Source organism: Larus michahellis, chromosome 4 (assembly GCF_964199755.1).
Source record: "Larus michahellis chromosome 4, bLarMic1.1, whole genome shotgun sequence".
Classification (NCBI taxonomy): Eukaryota; Metazoa; Chordata; class Aves; order Charadriiformes; family Laridae; genus Larus; species Larus michahellis.
This window is the reverse complement of record NC_133899.1, coordinates 66,375,886-66,392,303: the sequence shown is the minus strand read 5'-3', so window position 1 is coordinate 66,392,303 and position 16,418 is coordinate 66,375,886. Positions and strand designations below refer to the sequence as shown.

The 16,418-nt window shown below is 48.8% G+C and overlaps 2 protein-coding genes and 1 long non-coding RNA gene across 7 annotated transcripts in view; 1 reads left to right on the top strand and 2 right to left on the bottom strand.

Annotated features, from left to right (window-relative positions):
* Positions 1–15,124, top strand: part of ANGEL1 (angel homolog 1) — a 31,980-nt gene extending 16,856 nt beyond the window's left edge. For 2 of the 4 annotated variants that reach the window (XM_074585337.1, XM_074585333.1), the window contains exon 11: positions 14,498–15,124. In XM_074585337.1, coding sequence (XP_074441438.1) covers positions 14,498–14,583 — 86 coding nt within the window. In that variant the 3' untranslated portion in view covers positions 14,584–15,124. Of the gene's footprint in view, positions 1–10,711; positions 14,012–14,497 lie in introns of those variants that run through there. The other 2 variants (XM_074585338.1, XM_074585335.1) reach the window with 1 other exon arrangement.
* VASH1 (vasohibin 1) lies at positions 34–15,832 on the bottom strand. Of its 2 annotated transcripts, XR_012586775.1 has the most exons (8): positions 15,118–15,832; positions 9,960–10,048; positions 8,818–8,874; positions 7,657–7,731; positions 6,254–6,635; positions 5,747–5,859; positions 4,962–5,165; positions 34–4,746 (listed from the first exon to the last, which is right to left on the bottom strand). XR_012586775.1 is itself a non-coding variant. In XM_074585341.1 (7 exons), the coding sequence occupies exons 1-7, from the start codon at positions 15,388–15,390 to the stop codon at positions 5,093–5,095; spliced, it is 1,062 nt and encodes a 353-aa protein (XP_074441442.1). In that variant the 5' UTR covers positions 15,391–15,832; the 3' UTR covers positions 34–5,092. The 2 variants fall into 2 exon arrangements, 1 of the variants encoding a protein (XP_074441442.1); XM_074585341.1 differs by having other exon boundaries at positions 34–5,165.
* On the bottom strand, positions 8,881–9,953 carry LOC141742620 (uncharacterized). Its single transcript, XR_012586776.1, has 3 exons — positions 9,801–9,953; positions 9,343–9,544; positions 8,881–9,226 (listed from the first exon to the last, which is right to left on the bottom strand). It is a non-coding gene; the product is annotated as an uncharacterized LOC141742620 (long non-coding RNA).
* Positions 15,833–16,418: the final 586 nt, after the last annotated feature.

Here is a 16,418-nt window from a genome sequence, read left to right as displayed (position 1 = left end):
GTTTAAATCAAAAAGAAAGACAGTACAGACATCTTGTTTTCTCTGCACAAGCTGAGAGCAGTACAGAGGGAATTTTATTGTCTAAGTGTCAAAGGAAGCAGGAAGAAGTATCAACATGAGGGCCATGGGAAATGCAGTAAGAACTAAATCTAAAGTTCTGTGTTGGCTACATAAGAACACAGAACCACACTGATTAATTACAAAAAGACACACATGATATTGTTCTTAAAGAAAGAAACCTTCCATTTCTTAGTTCTGAGCTGTACCAGTGATAAAGATGTAAATGGTTTTGGAGCACCCTATCAGTGCTAGAGTAGAATACTGATGTGCATGGAAAGGGACCACTCTGGTCCCACTAGCACCATCTCAGCCCTGACCTGGAGGGAAACTCTGCTCTGCAGAGATTACAGGGGATTTAGTAGCCTTCTGGGCCTAAATTGAGTTGCTCTTGAGCAGACAGGGCCAGGGCACCACTGGAGAGTGGTTGTGATACAAGTAAACACCTGCTCAGGAAACAGACAAAAATATTAAATTCCCTAAGGAGCTCAGCTTGGCTGTAGAGGGACCATCTCCACCTTGCTCTGGCAGAGCAAACACCAAGCCAGAATAGCACTTGCTTTCTTAGGTTAAGTTATGAATCCATAATGCAGGTCTTCATATTGACAGGACAACAGTGCAAGACCACTGGAAAATGCGGTGTTATTTCAGGCAGACTTGCACACACAGTACGCATGGGACACAGGGTACCTCCTGCTTATATCTTGTGCCTGATCATCAGGACCACTTTAAATACTTAGAAAGAGCAAGCGGCTAAAGCAGCCACCTGAAGTGATTAGCCAGGGCCACTGGAGCAAGGTCAAGCCCATCTAATCCAGACTCTTGCCCTTTGGCAACAGGAGCATTCTTCTGTTCATTATGGTTTCTTAAACTCCCCAATTTTAAGGACAGTCATGTTTCAGTTTATACAACACCACACATGAGCCTACCTTAAGGGGCAGGCACCTGATTAAGGCTTTCACCTGAAATACTTAAAAATTTCTTCATCTTAAGCAGATCTGATAACAGCAATACAGCTACTGCATGAACAGAAACTATGTTTCAACCACAGTTCTGGAGTCATTTATTCTGGTAGATGCAAACATACTATGTACTGACCCCATACAGCGGCACACAGGTAAAATAGTCAACTGAAAAAAACACTCCACTCCCAGCTAAAACACTTGCTAACATACCTTAAGTTCCTAAAGACTCATTTAGCTTATCATATCAGAGTTAAAAAAAAAGGCTAGTGTGTCACAGACTGATGGACACCTAACCCCCCTCTTTAGTATATGAAGTTTATGTCAGAGTGACACTGTAGCAGAAAGTTTTGCTCACTAATCCATTCATCCATTAAAAACAATTGCAGTTGGCCAGGTATCAAGGGATACAAGGGAACTTGTCTAGATAAAAGTATAAAGAGGAACTCTTATTTCAAGATTTGCATTAGATTTAAAATAGTTTTTCTAGTAGTAGGTCAGCATTTGTTCAAGTCTTACAAAGCTCACCTCAACTTCACATACAACACAGGCAGTGCCTATCCATTCCTAGTGTATGGACGCAATTCCCTTCCACAGAGTTCAGAAGGATTTGTACTGCAGAACAGACATCAGATGAGACCTACTGAACAGTGAAATTTACACCCCAGAGCTACATGAGCAATCATATTAATATTTAACATTAAATAATAGGACTCCTCAAGATCCATCTTTTTTGTTCTGCAGGCACTAAGGAGTATGAGTTACAGTCAAGTTGCTTATTTTCATTCCTTTTCTGTAGCTCTGAAGACTGCAGAAGTGAAAAAGACTCATCTCCAGCCTTTTTTTTCCTTACGGTTAAAGGCAGACAGACCAGAAGCCAGAGCAGGTGGACGAGGGAGGAAAGAAGTGGAAGTGCAAAAGTTCATCTCAGCTTTCATTGTACCCTCAGGTTTCTTATGGCATAAAACTGGGTTGCACTAATCCTCTGTCCTGTTTGTTAGCAAGGAAGGTAAGCTTTGTATTGAAGTGATTCATCCTGTTACAAAGGTGGGGGGAGCAAACGCAAGAAGGGGAGAATTGTTTGGTCATTTTCCAGTTTCTTGCACCATCTGCTAAACTGGAGACACAAAACCAGTAAGGGACAGGAATTCTACCACACAGAGAAACATAGCAGAAGGCGTGAAATTGTAACCCTAGTAGAGGGCTCATGTCTGCTCCTGTGTCCATCTTGAGAAGCTGTCAACATTACATACATAAGAAGAATTAAATGCCTCCTAACGTACATAATTGTGCAACTAAATCTTCCAAGACGATATTCTTGTCTGGCTACAGCTGAGGATTAAGAGACTTTGAACTCTACCTGTTATTCATTCCTTAAACATCCACTTCCTTTGATTTTCTAAGCTATTTGACTTAGTTACATCCTGCAGGAAAGCGCTTAATTACCAGGTCAAACAAAGCATTTTGTTTTAAGCCATTCTGCCCCAGTGATCTAACACTGCTGAGCATCCCTTTTGCCCTGCTCTCAAGAAAGCAGCATTAGCTTGCAGCTGACTTCTCTCTTGCCCTGTCTGTTTTGAAGTCTTCCTCCCCCAACACACTTCCCCTCCTTTCCATCTAAAAAGGCTCAAGTCTGTCCAGCTATTGAATGTGCTCTGTATGAAGCTACTAATTATTCTTGAGAGCTTTCCAGTTACTCTGAATTAACTAACCAACCAAAGGATGCATTCTAGTTTTATCTAAGTGGCTTTTATAATTTTTTTTCTGGATTTCATCCACTTTAATAAAACCTGACATTCAGTCTCCCTTGCTGACTGTTGCTTCTATTTATCCTGTGATTCACAGTGGCACCCGAGCTTTCAATCCGCTGCATAGCAAACATGATGCAAAGGCAGTTTGTGGCTTCCAAGTGACCCATATTATTTACAGGTACCATGTTGTACCTTTACAGCTAACATCATCGTTAGATCACGAAATATGTAATTTACAGCCACACAAAATTGACCAGAGGACACATTCAAATGGCTGCTTGGCTTGCTAACACTGTCTAATTTCAAATTGTTGCATGTAGCTGGAGTGCAGGGTAGGGGACAGGTGTTGCACTGCGCTGTGGAAACTGGCATCCTCTTCTGGATTAAGTTTATCTTGGATCAGCAGCAAGTTCTGCCACCTCCCTATGCATTCTCCTCCTGGTCGTATAGAAAAGTACAGGCTACAAAGAGAGCTTGGAAGGACAGACTGCAGCTGTATGGATATAGAGCCTTGCAAGTTACATCACAGTTAAGGATGTACAATTAGGAACCTGTAAGGCCTGAGTTAAATCGCTTGTGGGTGGTGCTTCAAGGATTAACACTGCTTTAACTGGACAGAAGAGCTGATTTGTTTGGAGATAAGAACCCATTCTCTGCCGCCAAAATAGCACTGCTTACTGGGTGTGTCCCAGTAAGACTGCAACAAAAAACCTGGTAGAGCTAATCTCCATCATGTTCCTAACAAGTTCACAGGAAAGAATAAGCCCAGTTCTAACAAAATGAAACATGTACTATTTCAGAAAGTTTAGCTCCTTGTCAGTGCAGTGATAAAACATGACGCAGTTTCTCTCAAGGATACTCCCACTCCCAAGCTCAGTTTTTGTATCCCCTAGATCCATGCATCCAGATCGCTTCAAGGCCATGCTGTTCTAAGTTCTGGCAACCCCAGTGTTTCCAGGCCCTAGGCCTCAAAGAGAGGTCTGAGCACTCCAGATTTCTGACAAGCATCACACTGCTTAATCAGTACTACAACACTCCCTGAAAAGAACTGTAGGAAGAGTCAAGGCTGTAGGTAAGCCGGCAGAAAGGCGCAGCCCAGCCCTGTGGGGAAGGCTGTAGCGTAAGTGGTGCTGTTAAATACTGCAGCTATCAGAAGAGCCAGAAGATAAGCACAGCTCTGGGACTGGGGTGGGGAGCTGCTTTCAGGAGGCTGTAGGCTGAGCTGTCAGGAAAGCAGCTGCAATCTCCTTGAGAAGGGCTTCCCACCAACAGGTGGTTGTAACTCTGGCACTAACATTACAGTCAGGAAGGAGCAAGACCCTTGCGGAAAGGAAAAACGCTTGTAAAACCTGTTCACATCATTAAAACCTTCTTTAACTATTTACTCTTAAAATTCGTATCTCAGTGACTGGAGTGCCTTCTGCAAGCTTTCACAGTAGCAGTCAATAAGAGTTGACAGAGAGAAGGCTGATGAAGAGATGAGTCAACATTCAGGCTTCCCACCAGCCCCTGCCTGCCCCTGCTTCCAGTGCTGGGATGATTGAGGTCTCCATGCCTGTTTTCATATGGCAATGGCATAGGCATATCCTGACCGACTCAACCACAAAAGGACTTAACAGCGACAGCTCACCATCATTGCAATGGGTAAAGAGGATCATCATCCCACTGTCTACTCGCCCCCTAGAGACAATGAAATGCTTTGAAATAGGCAGGACTAAACATACAAAATGTGGTTTCTCCAGATGAGAGGCTCTTGTATGATCAATAAATCAGGCTGAGCAAATTCAGCCCTGTAATTCACAAGAGCAATGCTAAACAAAGTGTTCATAATGACAAAACCAGGAGTTTTTGCACAAGATGTGGGGGCCATCCCATTCCAGCGTGACTTCACCCTCAGCCCTGCTGGCCTTGCATGGGTTGAAGACTTCTGCGCAGACAGGGAAGAAGTACTGTCGACAAGATGCTTCATCTACTTGCTGTCAACACAAAAAAATTGATAGCAAGTCTGCTGACCCCACTCACTTCATATTTTTCCTGCAGCAAACTCCCACCAATGTACAGATCTTTTTTATTTTTTCTTTAAAAATACTTCTTTCAGTGAATTAAGATGGACACCTCTCCCAGAAACAGGCAGGTGAATCCTTCTGGGACCCATGGGATCCAGCTCTGGGACTGGCCCACTAGGAAGTACCTGGGAAGATCAGCACTCTGTTCCACTCCTGCTCCCCTGTCCCCTTTGTCAGAATCACTGCAGGTGGATCCAGGTCCCAATTGTGGCCAGCAAGAAGTCTGTGGAGCCAGGCACACAAGGCACAGCTCTCTTCACACCCGGATCTGGTACCCATTGAGGTCTGGCATGGCTTTGGAATCGGCAGGCTTCTTCTCACCAGATGGCCTGTGAGCAAAGAGGGCAAGAACTATTCAGAAACTGTTTTTCAGTCAGGAGGTGCTGCACATAGAGATGGCAGCACAGGAAAAGGACAGGAAAGCTTCAGACTTATCCCACACTATTGAGGGCAGCAATATTCTGCAGCCTCCAGTAACTCTCCCAGTGATCTCCACAGAAGAAAATGCAACTTAGGAAGAGTAGGAAGTCCACTCTGGTAATCCAGATCAATTTCAGGATTGACAGCAGTGTAATTTTTGGAATCTCTTTGGGGCACAGGTCTGTGAGACACCAGATCTCAGACCCCTGCATAAGCTTAAATATCAGCTACCAAGATCACTGTCTGCTTGAGCTGCCTTCCTCCTCCCTACCAAAACAAAAAGCCCCAGCTGTGCCCCCACACCCCAAGCAATGATAAACTCACAAAGGCACAGACTAGGGAGGAATGCTACTGCAGGTCAGAGAAGTATCCCCTGCTATAAACAACCCAAGTAAGACATCAGAAGGATGCAAAACCAGACAGCAAGGTGGAATCTGTGAGTAAAACAGAGATGGTATAGATAGGTCTCCTGCCCAGCAGCCCCACTCACCGTCGGTCTCCACGGCTGTTGCGCCGATGGGGGCTGGCCTGACCTCTTTGTGGGGAGGAGACATCTTTCTTTCTGTCCTTGGTGGGAGATGGTGGCCCAGTTCCTTTGCCAATCTGCGAGAAAAATTAAAGTAAGAACAACATGATCAGAAAACCGATACGAGCAGTAACCAGAAAACACAAAGCCTAACAACAATTATATGGGAATAAAAGACAAAAAGGCAAGGTAAGGGCATCAAAAATATAAAAGCCAGAAAAAACAAGCTACAGTGACAGTCATGGTTCCAAGGACTGTATACAGTCCAAGCTAATCACAACTGTAGTACTGCGCTAGCATCCATTAGGGGACCAGCCTGTATACAAAGGAAAAGAGCCCTCAGCCTCCAGTTCACCCTCAACTCCACCACCATCTAGGAGAGCCTCCTGCCCCTTCATTCCCCCAGCACACCATCAGCCAGGCAAGACAGCGGATGCAGCAGGGAACTACTTCTCCATCCTTGCTGCTTACCTTCAGCCTCATATCACGGGCATGTCTCTCAAGTTCTTTGCGGAAGTCTTCCCGGGTTAGCTTGTCTAGATCCAGGATGGAGTGCTTCCACTCAATCTGCTCCACACTGTGTGGGTCGTGGGACACACAGTGTCCCAGCTTCACCTTTTTGAGAGTGTGCCAGCAGCGGCGATATGCCTCCTCGAAGTCAAAGATGAGTTCACTCAGTGTGCGGAAGACGGGTGCTTTGTACATGAGCTCCTCACGTCGGCTGATGCCCAGTGCCCCATAGCGGCCTCCAAAGTTCACCCCCAGCACAATGTGTCGGAAGTAGTTCCCTGAGAAGTGCGTTTTGAAGCTGATGGGGAAACGGTCCAGCGTGGTCATGTTGTTGGTGAGGTAACTGACAGCAGCCAGTGTTCAGGAAACAAGTGATACCATTTTCTTGACAAGATACTTCCTTCCTGTTCCAAACCCTCCCAGCCTGCTCAGCGGACTCACCAGGGATTCAGGCATCACATAGGCAGGATTTGTTCTCCAGATCAACAGTCCAGCTCACTGCAAGCTGCCCTACTTTCATCTGGGTCATGGGGAAACCAGACTTGCCCTCTTCAAGACAATCAACAAATGGAAATTAATTTTGAGGCCGTTTTGTGATGCAGAAGTTGCAATGCTAACACCTCAAGTGTACTTTATTCCAGAGCTCCCAAACTGTTAATGCTGCAGCATTATTCCTCAGTTTGTTTTAATCTGGTTTACTAGCTACTATTTCACACATGAACTGAGGAACCTTCAGGACAAAATACTCATCAGACTTCTGAACCATTCACTTGCCATCTCTGCCCCTCCAGGTGGCTTTGCCAACATGCGTAAAGAATCTATAGCCCAAGAGACATAGACTAAGCCTGGAAGGTAGCTAGGAAAGATGTGTATTTAAAGACGACACACATCTAGAATTAATAAAGGTATTGCCTAAGCTGGCAGGCGATGTTAGACATTAATAGTAAAGTGACATACACCATAATTAGAAGTTGGGGAGGATCCCTAATTTATTTTAATGTAGAACATATGCAGGCAACATTGCAGTAAGTGGACAATGTGATCCACAAAGGACTTCCTGACCTAACTCTAGCTACTATTTTTGCCCCTCTTTAGATGTTCCTTAGATCCTTCCTTTATCTTTTACTCACTTGTAGAGTTGTCCAGAGCAGCACCACCCTTCTTGGGGAAGGAGGAGCAACTCTGAAGAACTATTGCTTGGATTTGGATTTTATTGGTAGGTTTTTTTGGGAGAACTGGAGAAGGAAGAGAGAGACATGTCAGGCTTGGTGATAACATTATCAGCAGCCTCAAAGCATCATAAGAGAGCAGAGGAAAAAACACAAGGATGGGTAGACAAGCACAATTCCAAGAGGAAAGGATACATTCCCAGGATCACAGCTTCCAGGCATTTTATTGGCAGGGCCTCTTTGGTCATTTCTTTGGCCAGGTCCATCAGCCTGCAGAGTGGAACAAGGGAAAGTCAAGGACAGTTAAGAGGGCTTGTGCTATGCCAGTATGGCCAGTTCAGCCCTTTTGCACTATATATGTAAGGTGGGTTTCCAGGAGAGAAGGTGGCCCACTGAGGACAGGGAACAGGAGAAAATATCTTCTTTAGGAAGATATGGAATCCAAACCAGGTCTCTACCACACGCTGTCACTGCTTACAAGGAACTCCCATCAGTGAGTTACAGCAAAGCTACCCACTAAACCAACCTCTGTTCTCAGGGAGACCACAGCACTTGGCACAGCGAGTTCTGGATGGACACCAATGTGGCCACAAGCAGAAGCCTCAAAGGACCAAGAGTCAGCAATGTTTGCCTCACAAGGTTCAAGGACAGTGAAGCCCTCTTCTCTGGCATTAACCCTACTCTCCATTTAACAAACACTGTGGAGAAGACATTGCACTGATTCAACACAAGACTTTTGGGGTCACATAAGTCTATGGACTAGAAGCCAGTCTTGGGAGACTCTCAACATGCTGGCCAAGAGAGTCAATAAACATCATGTGCTTATCTCCAGGAACTTAGGGGGCACAGCTCTTCCCAAAATCTGCAGTCTTCCCAAAATCTGAATCCCCCTTGTCCTTCAAAGTATGAGACACCAGAAGCTTAGTGAGCCTAGGTTCTGCAAAGGCACTCACAGGAGCTATGAAGTAAGACCTGTAAAGAGACTTGGCTTTTACAAAGCTTGTTTAGGGCAGGATCTCATTTCAGAATCTATCAGAAGTTCATATAGTTATGTTCCAATTAGAAGCAGGCAGAATCTGCACATCTTTGAAATACATTTACGTTATTTTACTGAATTTACTGATTCATGACAACAAAACCTACTCTTGTCCTTGAGAAAGGCCAGACACAGCTCTTCCCAGCCGTGCCCCAGGCAACAGACAATAAAGTCACCTAAAGTAGGATGGAGCTGCAGTACTGAAAGCCCTGAGTGCCACCTAGACCTTGGCCAGGGGATAGAAGAAAAAGCAGTGGGTATAGCAAGGCCCCAACATCTTAAAGCAAAGATTAAATGCTGTAGGGGCTGCCAGCACTTACCCAGTCAGAGGTCTGCTCTTCTTAATCTCAAAGAATTGTGTCCCAGTGTGATTGTACCTGGAGGCGAGAAGTTAAGGGCCTGGCAGCTTGTAGGGTTTGAAGAAAACCTGTCTGAAGAACTTTCATGATACTTACTATTCTCACAGCAAAGTATTCTCACAGCAAAGTCAAGATCTCACAAATATAACAGCAATGCAAGAAAGTCCCCACCTCCCTCTCCTGCATTTCTCCCATTTCTAGTCCCTTGTTACTTCCACTGTATTTCCTTATTGTCAATTTTTCTCTTTCTCGTCCTCACACACAGGTTTCCACTTCATTTCCCAAAGGTCCATGCTGACAGCACGTGCTCTGCTCAGCTTTCCAGTTACCAGGGCAGAACAAAGTTTGATAGATCTCTGTGTGCTCTGGTCTGCACAAAATGCACAGAGCATTGAAACTTTCATGGTATCTTATTCTGACTAGGACCCAATCCAGAGCACAACCACCATAGATGGGTGAGAGGTACCAAAAGGTCTGCCTTCTTACCTTGTTTTAGGGCTGAAGCCAGAGGTAGCTCTGTATCTCATTAGTGAGATGAGGCTGTGCTTGCGTGGCACATGCCTGCTGTCCAGCACAACAAGGATGGAGAAATCTCATTGCCAGGAGCCAGTCACACAGGCAGCTCTGAATAAAGGGGCAGGATACCACAGATGCACAAAAGCAGGGTGTCTGACTCTCCCCTAGACAGCTACAGAGAAGAGTGTTTGAGAGGCAGTTTCCTCACCTGTGCATTAACCGTGAGGTGACACAGTTTATAGTCCACCTGAGACCTGACTGTCAGGGTCTCAGAAATGCACGTTCCTAACGAAATGGCACTGTAAAGCCACTGACCTAGAAAGGTGGGTAGTGGGGAAAGGCCCTTGACAACATGCCCATTTGTTACATGGAGTGAACAGAATCAGAAGGTAACTTGGGCAGAAAAGAAACAGAGGAGTAAAACAAACCATCATCCTGAGTCCAGCTTCCTGTTTTCAGGGAGGAAGATTCAGTTCCCCTCCAGCTATAACAGAATGAGCTTTTCTGTTCTTCACAGGGAAAGGAAGTCCTCTTGCTCCCTCTTCCTGGGTTATCACACCAGTGACTAAGGTAACAATAAAGGATACTGAAGCTCCCTGATGTAGCGCTGTACAGCTTCCAGGCGCTCAGGGATCGGGGTGGACGGCTGGAACGCAGGCACACTTGGTATGGGAATCTGAAATGGGAAGCAGAACATAAATCACTGCTGCTAAACCCCTCCAGTTCTCAGTTCTTGCTGAACTCAGTAGCACATAGCTGCTGGAAGCATGTTCCTCTGAAAGCAGCTCCTTTCAGCAGCCCAAAGTGACCATACCAGGAAGGGATGACCACCGGCTGGTGACCACCCTGGGAAGGGATTCAGAATGAAGCACCACCACTGAGCTGCAAGAGAAATTGTGGGAAGGGGTCCTGCATTTAGGCAACATTATATTGTAAGAATTAGATAAAATTAACTGACAAGGCAAGATGCGAGCCAGGAAAGCTATCACCCGAGGGAGCTTGTCCTCATTTGAGTATGCAACCTGGAAGGCACAAAACAAAAGAAGGAGAGAGAGAGGCAAAAACAGAGAATGAGTTTCCCCAAAAGCACCAGAGCATGGAACAGTGCTGTAAGCAAGGGTATAAAGGTCCCTCACTGCCTCCTGGCGTCTCCGGTGAGTTGGCACTGGCTAGAACACAGGCTTGACAGCATTGCGATTCCCCCTCCTGCAGTGTCCATTGTTTTGAATTACGTGGTCAGAGAATGACTTCTGAAAGTTCACTGTTCCGACTGCTGTCTCATTCTGAGACCTTAGCCTTAGGGGGTCCAATCACATTTTCCTCACCATTTGCTCCACAGGGGATAACTGCAGCCCCGTCAGCAGCTGAGAAAATATGTCTAAGGAAAGAGAAGGGTCCTGTCCACAGCACAAATATAATGGAGAAGACATGAATTTGGTGTGACTGACAGGCTTGGAGAAACAGCCCAGCATTTTCCTTCTGAAGAGTAACTCGTGCCTTGCACACACTCCTCTGATACCAGACTGCAGCTTTTCATGGCAGTTTGTTTTTTAGCATTTCAGTTCCTCCTCAGACTTCCCCGAATTAGCTACCCCCAGCTAAGAAAGGGTGAGTCAGAACCAGATCTTCCCTTGGGCCTTCTACTCTGCTGTGCACAACTGCCTCTGCTGGCCATGGTTTTGTAGCCAGCAGCGCTGCTTAGCCGCTCATTACCCTCTACATGTATTTCTGCGGCCACTCATTTCCATACCTCCTTCTTCTGGCCTGGGTTGGCACAAGTGACTGGTGAACCAGGTCAGGCACCTGAACCAGCTGAAAGCTGAACCAGTGAGCATGGGTAGTTTTCAGTCAGATCAGTTCCCTGTCCTGGTTGGCCACATGGTCACACTCTGCTTATGCCTGCACAGCACAGGGGCTAGAGACTGCTTAACCTTGAGACATGGGCTGTTGCTGCCTCTGGGAACTGTAATCTGTGTTTTTCAGTCTAGCTCCAAACACCATTAGCAAGTAAACACTGAACTAAACTAGTCTCGATCCATTTTCTCTCATGTGTTTTGATCTTTTTTTTTTTTTTTTTTTTTTTTTGAAAACTAAGTAGCACTATTTGGCCATTGGTACCCATTTTCCTAGCACCTCTTGGAGGCGCCAGTTGTCAGCGCCAGGCCTCATTTCCGTACCCTGCTTGGAGCAGGCAAGAGGCACCGGCTGGCTCACTTGCAGGAGACAGCACAGGAACGGCAGGAGCAGCTGTGAAACTGGGTTTGTTCAGCTGCAGCAGGAGCAGGGAAGGCTCCAGAGAGCGGCACAGGGATGGAGCCATCTCTGGAACTGCACAAGCTGAGTCAGTTTGGATGCTGTGAGCTGACACACTGAGTCATAGGAAATCATTTCCAGGCAGAAACAATGAAAGAGGTAACAACCAGGACAGGCTGACTATTTAACTTTGTTTAATTTCTTCAGCATAGAGACTTTCATGCTTTTTGAGTGGAGACAGACAGAGTAAGTGCATGTTGACAGTGCAGACTGATGATTCTGGGTAGTTACTCCTCCTTTTACTAGTACAGACCCCCACATCCCCTTTTCCTCAAAGGACCCTGCAACGCTGAGACAGCGTAATGGCAACCAGTTCAGCAGGGGACTAGTTAATGCAGAAGAGCCTCCTGCACCTCAAGTAATTAAACTGATGAAAGTACAGTGTGCTCTCTCTTTCTCAGATCTGGGCCTACAGCCCAGACTGGGCTACAGTTTCTTTTGCATCAGGTCTATAGCATTTTAATGGGGTAATAGAAGCAGGAGGAGAGGAATAAGGTCTCCATCCCTCAATCCCACACTGACAGGATGGGAGACTCTTAACGCTTTGTTCTTACCCAGCATCATCCACTGCACATCTCAGAAGGGCTATAAATATTAGGCAGCCTTCACAATCCTCCAGAAAGCAGAGAAGAATTTATTTGTAACAGAAAAGATAGGAAATCAGCTCTATTTTGCTTTCCCTTTAGTTATTCTGAAAGCTGGAGAGAGGGCTAGGAAGAGAGCCCAGAGTTCCCAGAGCACATCCCTCTGCCAGGCTTAGCAGACTGACTGAACACGTCCTTGGTCCCTCATCACTTGTGTGGAGGGATTGCATCACCCCACTCCTACATTCATGCACCCCGGCAGGCTGGCTACATGCACGGGATTGGGATTCTGCTTTTAGAAAGGGGATTCCAAGAACAACAGAGATTTTCATGTACTAAGTGGGATATGCTGTACATGAGACAAGACAGATGGGATGGAGGCACAGGCAAAGCTCCACCCTTATCCATATCACAGAGGTGCTTTTTTGGCCAGCCTAGTTTCACAGCAGTTTCTTTTATGGTGCTTGTATGTATCCAAGCCCCTCCCTAATCTTCCTTTTGCAAGCAACATGGGAGCGATACCAATCCCAGTTGTTAGCCTGACTAAAGAAACTCAATATATGAACCCATTAGATGCAACTCTTCCTGTCTTTGCCCTCATAACCACCTCAATTAAAATCCATCATTTTTTAATGAGGCAAACACACATAACTTTTCATTTCCAGTGTGCACCCATTTGATGGTCCCAGCAGCTCCGAGCAAAGCAATACCTCACCCTGTTGCTAGAAAGGAAACAGCCTACAGGAGGGTGGCACCCTCAAGCCTAGCTTGCATGGCCCATCAGCTGTGTCCTGCCAGCGTGGCACGGCTCGCTTGATGCCACCTCACCCCCAAATCTATGTGAAAGAAACAGAGACCAGAGGAAACCTGCAAGCTCTCACACCCCAGTGAAAGACACAGCCTCTGCAGCTGATCTGTGAACTTATTTATAAAGTCTGATCACAGCCTCCTGCAGTCATCGTTTTATGGTATTAAGTTTAGTTTATGGACAACTCTTCTGAGAGTTGTTTCTCCCAAAACCAGCTACTGTTGACAGCCAAAAATCTGGGAGCAGGCAAACCACTGACCCATTCCCAACAAATAAAAAGGCCTATTCACCCTCCAGCACATGGAGAGTACCTGGCTTTTCAAAGGAGCTAGCCCTGCAGAGTACACTCATTGCCCTAATTCTCATCTGTTGCACCAGCTATTCGGAGAAACTTGATTACGTGGTGATGTAAGCAGCCCTCAAGATACAAACACATCCCTGGAGGGGAGAAGGAGCTAGGGAAACAGAGCCCATCCATCCTTGCTGCTTCCTGCAGCCCAGCATCCTCTCGGCTGGGTGCCTGGTGAGCTTGGAAATGGTATCTCAGATTGTAGAGGGCCGAAGGGAGTTTATAGATCTGGTTCCCAGGGGTGCTAGCAAACACCAAAAAGAACGGATAGTCCAATTTCACCTGTTATTGCTAGGGGAGCTCATACTGCTTGTGTCCCCTAACAGTAACCCTCTAGCACCATGACCATAAAGTAGGAACAGTGGAAGTACTTCGCATTAAGACAAAAAACAGAGATTGAACACTGTATTTCTCTCCCCTCGTGGACCAGACTCTTGTTTGTGAACTTCTTTCTTCCACTTCCCTCACCTCTTCTGGTCAAATCAGCCCTTCTGGTTACAAAATTAAGTAGTGCATGGTCTGATTGATCTGAAACATGTTTTCAGCCTTCAGCCAGGCTCAGGACAAAGTCAGAGGAGAGGAAGGAAATCTGAAAAGGAAGGAAAAGTCTAGTGGGGTTAGAATAGAGACTGTAATCAGGATTCAAAATTTGTTCTGGTTGCTGCCACAGATGCCTGTAACTCTTCACTGCACAAAGGATGTTCCATCACATGCTTCTCCAGAGTTCCTTGTGGAAAGCAGTATGGACTGTATAATAGCATGTTCTTGCATACTTCAAATTACCATGCCAAGGAGGGAAATCCTTGCTAAAAAAGCCTGAGCAGAAAAAGCTTCATCTTCTTGTATTTGAATTTCCTCTGTTAGGATGATGGGAATACTCTCATAACCCACCAATGGAGTGAAACACCAGATGTTTGCAGCCTCTTTTGTTCACAGGATGCCAATGAAAGGGGGAGATTTTTCTCCCGGCTGAGGTGCAACACAGATAGCAACAATCACAAGAATTCACATGCTAATGATTCAGTATGGCACAAGATTAAGTGAAATGATCACTGGTTCTTCTTTCCATAGAGTTTGCTGCAGCAAGGCCAGGAACGCGCTTGGAAATCACAGCATCTGACCCTACACCAGCAACAAGCTCTGCAAGCGTTCGCTAACTCCTCTTCAAACTCTTTGGCAGCAGGAGCGCCTTTTCTGACAAGACACTGTTCTGTGCAAGAATGCCTTTTGGTGTGGGAGACTACCCAAATCTAATTTCTTATGGCTCAAAGGCTTACCTCTGCCTGTCTCACCCTCCCACCTCAAGTATTCAGACTCTTCTAAACCTAACTCTCCTCATCTTTTCATCATTTATCCAGTCTTTAGGGCAACCCATCTCATAGAATCTCCCTCCCAGGGGACTCGCACACTACTCTCAAGTCCGTTTTGCAGCAAGGCCTCAGAAGAAGAGGGTGCTGCTGGCCCGCGGGCACCCTCCCGCACCCCGAGTCACAGCGTGGCTCCGCTTCCCGCAAGCGCACCGCCGGGGGCCCTTTTCCCGAGGGACGGCTCCCGAGCTGAGCAGCCCGGACGAGCGAGTCCTCCCAGCGGGATACCACCGTTTCCCCCTCTCCCCTTCGTGCGCCCCGCAGGGGACGGCCCGGCCGGGCGCTGCCGCCGACAGGAGCCCCGGGGTGTGTGTGGGGTCTCACCTTGGGCAGGTCGGCGGCGCCCCGGATCCTCTGCGCCACCCGCTCCCCCTCGGGGTGGATCCTGCCCACATGCCGCCACATCCGCTCCCAGGTGGGCTCGTCCACCGGCAGCCCGCCGCGGTTGACGAAGAAGGGGACACCGCCGTCGCGGAGATCCTCCTCGCCCTCCTCCTCCTGCTGCTCCTCGTCCCGCGCCGCCGCCGCCGCCTCGCCGGACGGGGGTCGCCTGGCGGCGGCCGCGGCCCCGGCCCCGCCGCCCCCAGGCATCGGCATCGCCGCCGCTCAGCGCCCGCCGCCCGCCGCCGGGCCGCCGGGGGCCGCGCCCCGCATGGCCGGCGCACCGGGCACGGGGCGTCACCGCCCCCGCCGCGCCCCCGGAGATACCGAGGCGGAGTGGGTTGGGGGAAAGAGGGGAGAAAAAGCCGGGCGGGGCGGCGCCGGGCGCCGCATCAGGCCGCCGCGGCGGGGAGGCGGGGGGAGGCGCCGGCGGCCCAACCGCCCGCGGCAGTGACGGCGGGCACCGGGCGGGGCGGGCCTGCCGCCCGGGCGCCCCCGCCGCGCCGCCTCCCGAGCGCTCGGCGAGGTGGGGGGGCGGGCGGGGACAGCCGCCTCCCCGGCGGATGCTGCATGCGGGGTAACAAAGCCCCCGCGCGGGGCGGGGCGGGCGGGGCGGCGCTGGGCCGGGCCGGGCCGGGCGCCGCTCCCCTCCGCTCTGCTCCGCCCCGGGCCGGGCGGCGCGGGGTCTCGCAGGCCCCGGGCGGCGGCGGCGGACGCCCAACGCCGCGCCCGCAGCCGGGCTGCTGCTGGCGGGGGTGCCTCTGCCCGCGGGCGATAAGGCCGGGGGGCGGCTGCGGCCGGGCGATAAGGGGGGCGGGGCGGGAGCGAGACGCTGTGGGGGGGAGGCTGGGGGCGGAGCCGCGGGGGGCGGGCCACGAAACGACCGTTTAACGGTCGCCGTGAGGGGCGGCCGGCAGCTGTACGCTGCGTCCGCTGGGTCGCGGTCTGTGCCGGGGGCTTAGGTGGGTGAGGGAGCGGGGCCGGGGGGGTAGAGGGGCCCGGGGAGATGACCCCGCTGGGCGGTAAAGCCCCGCTGGAGGTGGGGGCGGGTTTTCACATAGAGGTGGCCTTGAGGAATAGAAGAGCTGGGATAAATTTCCCAGGTGAAAAGCAGCGAGTAGCAGCAGTGGTAATGGGGATGCTGCTGGTTTGACTCATCAAGCGGTCCCAAAGTGGTTATTGCTGAGCTCAGGGTGTGCCACGATGCAAAGCGCGTCTAGCTCGTGGGAGGGCCCCAGCGGGGC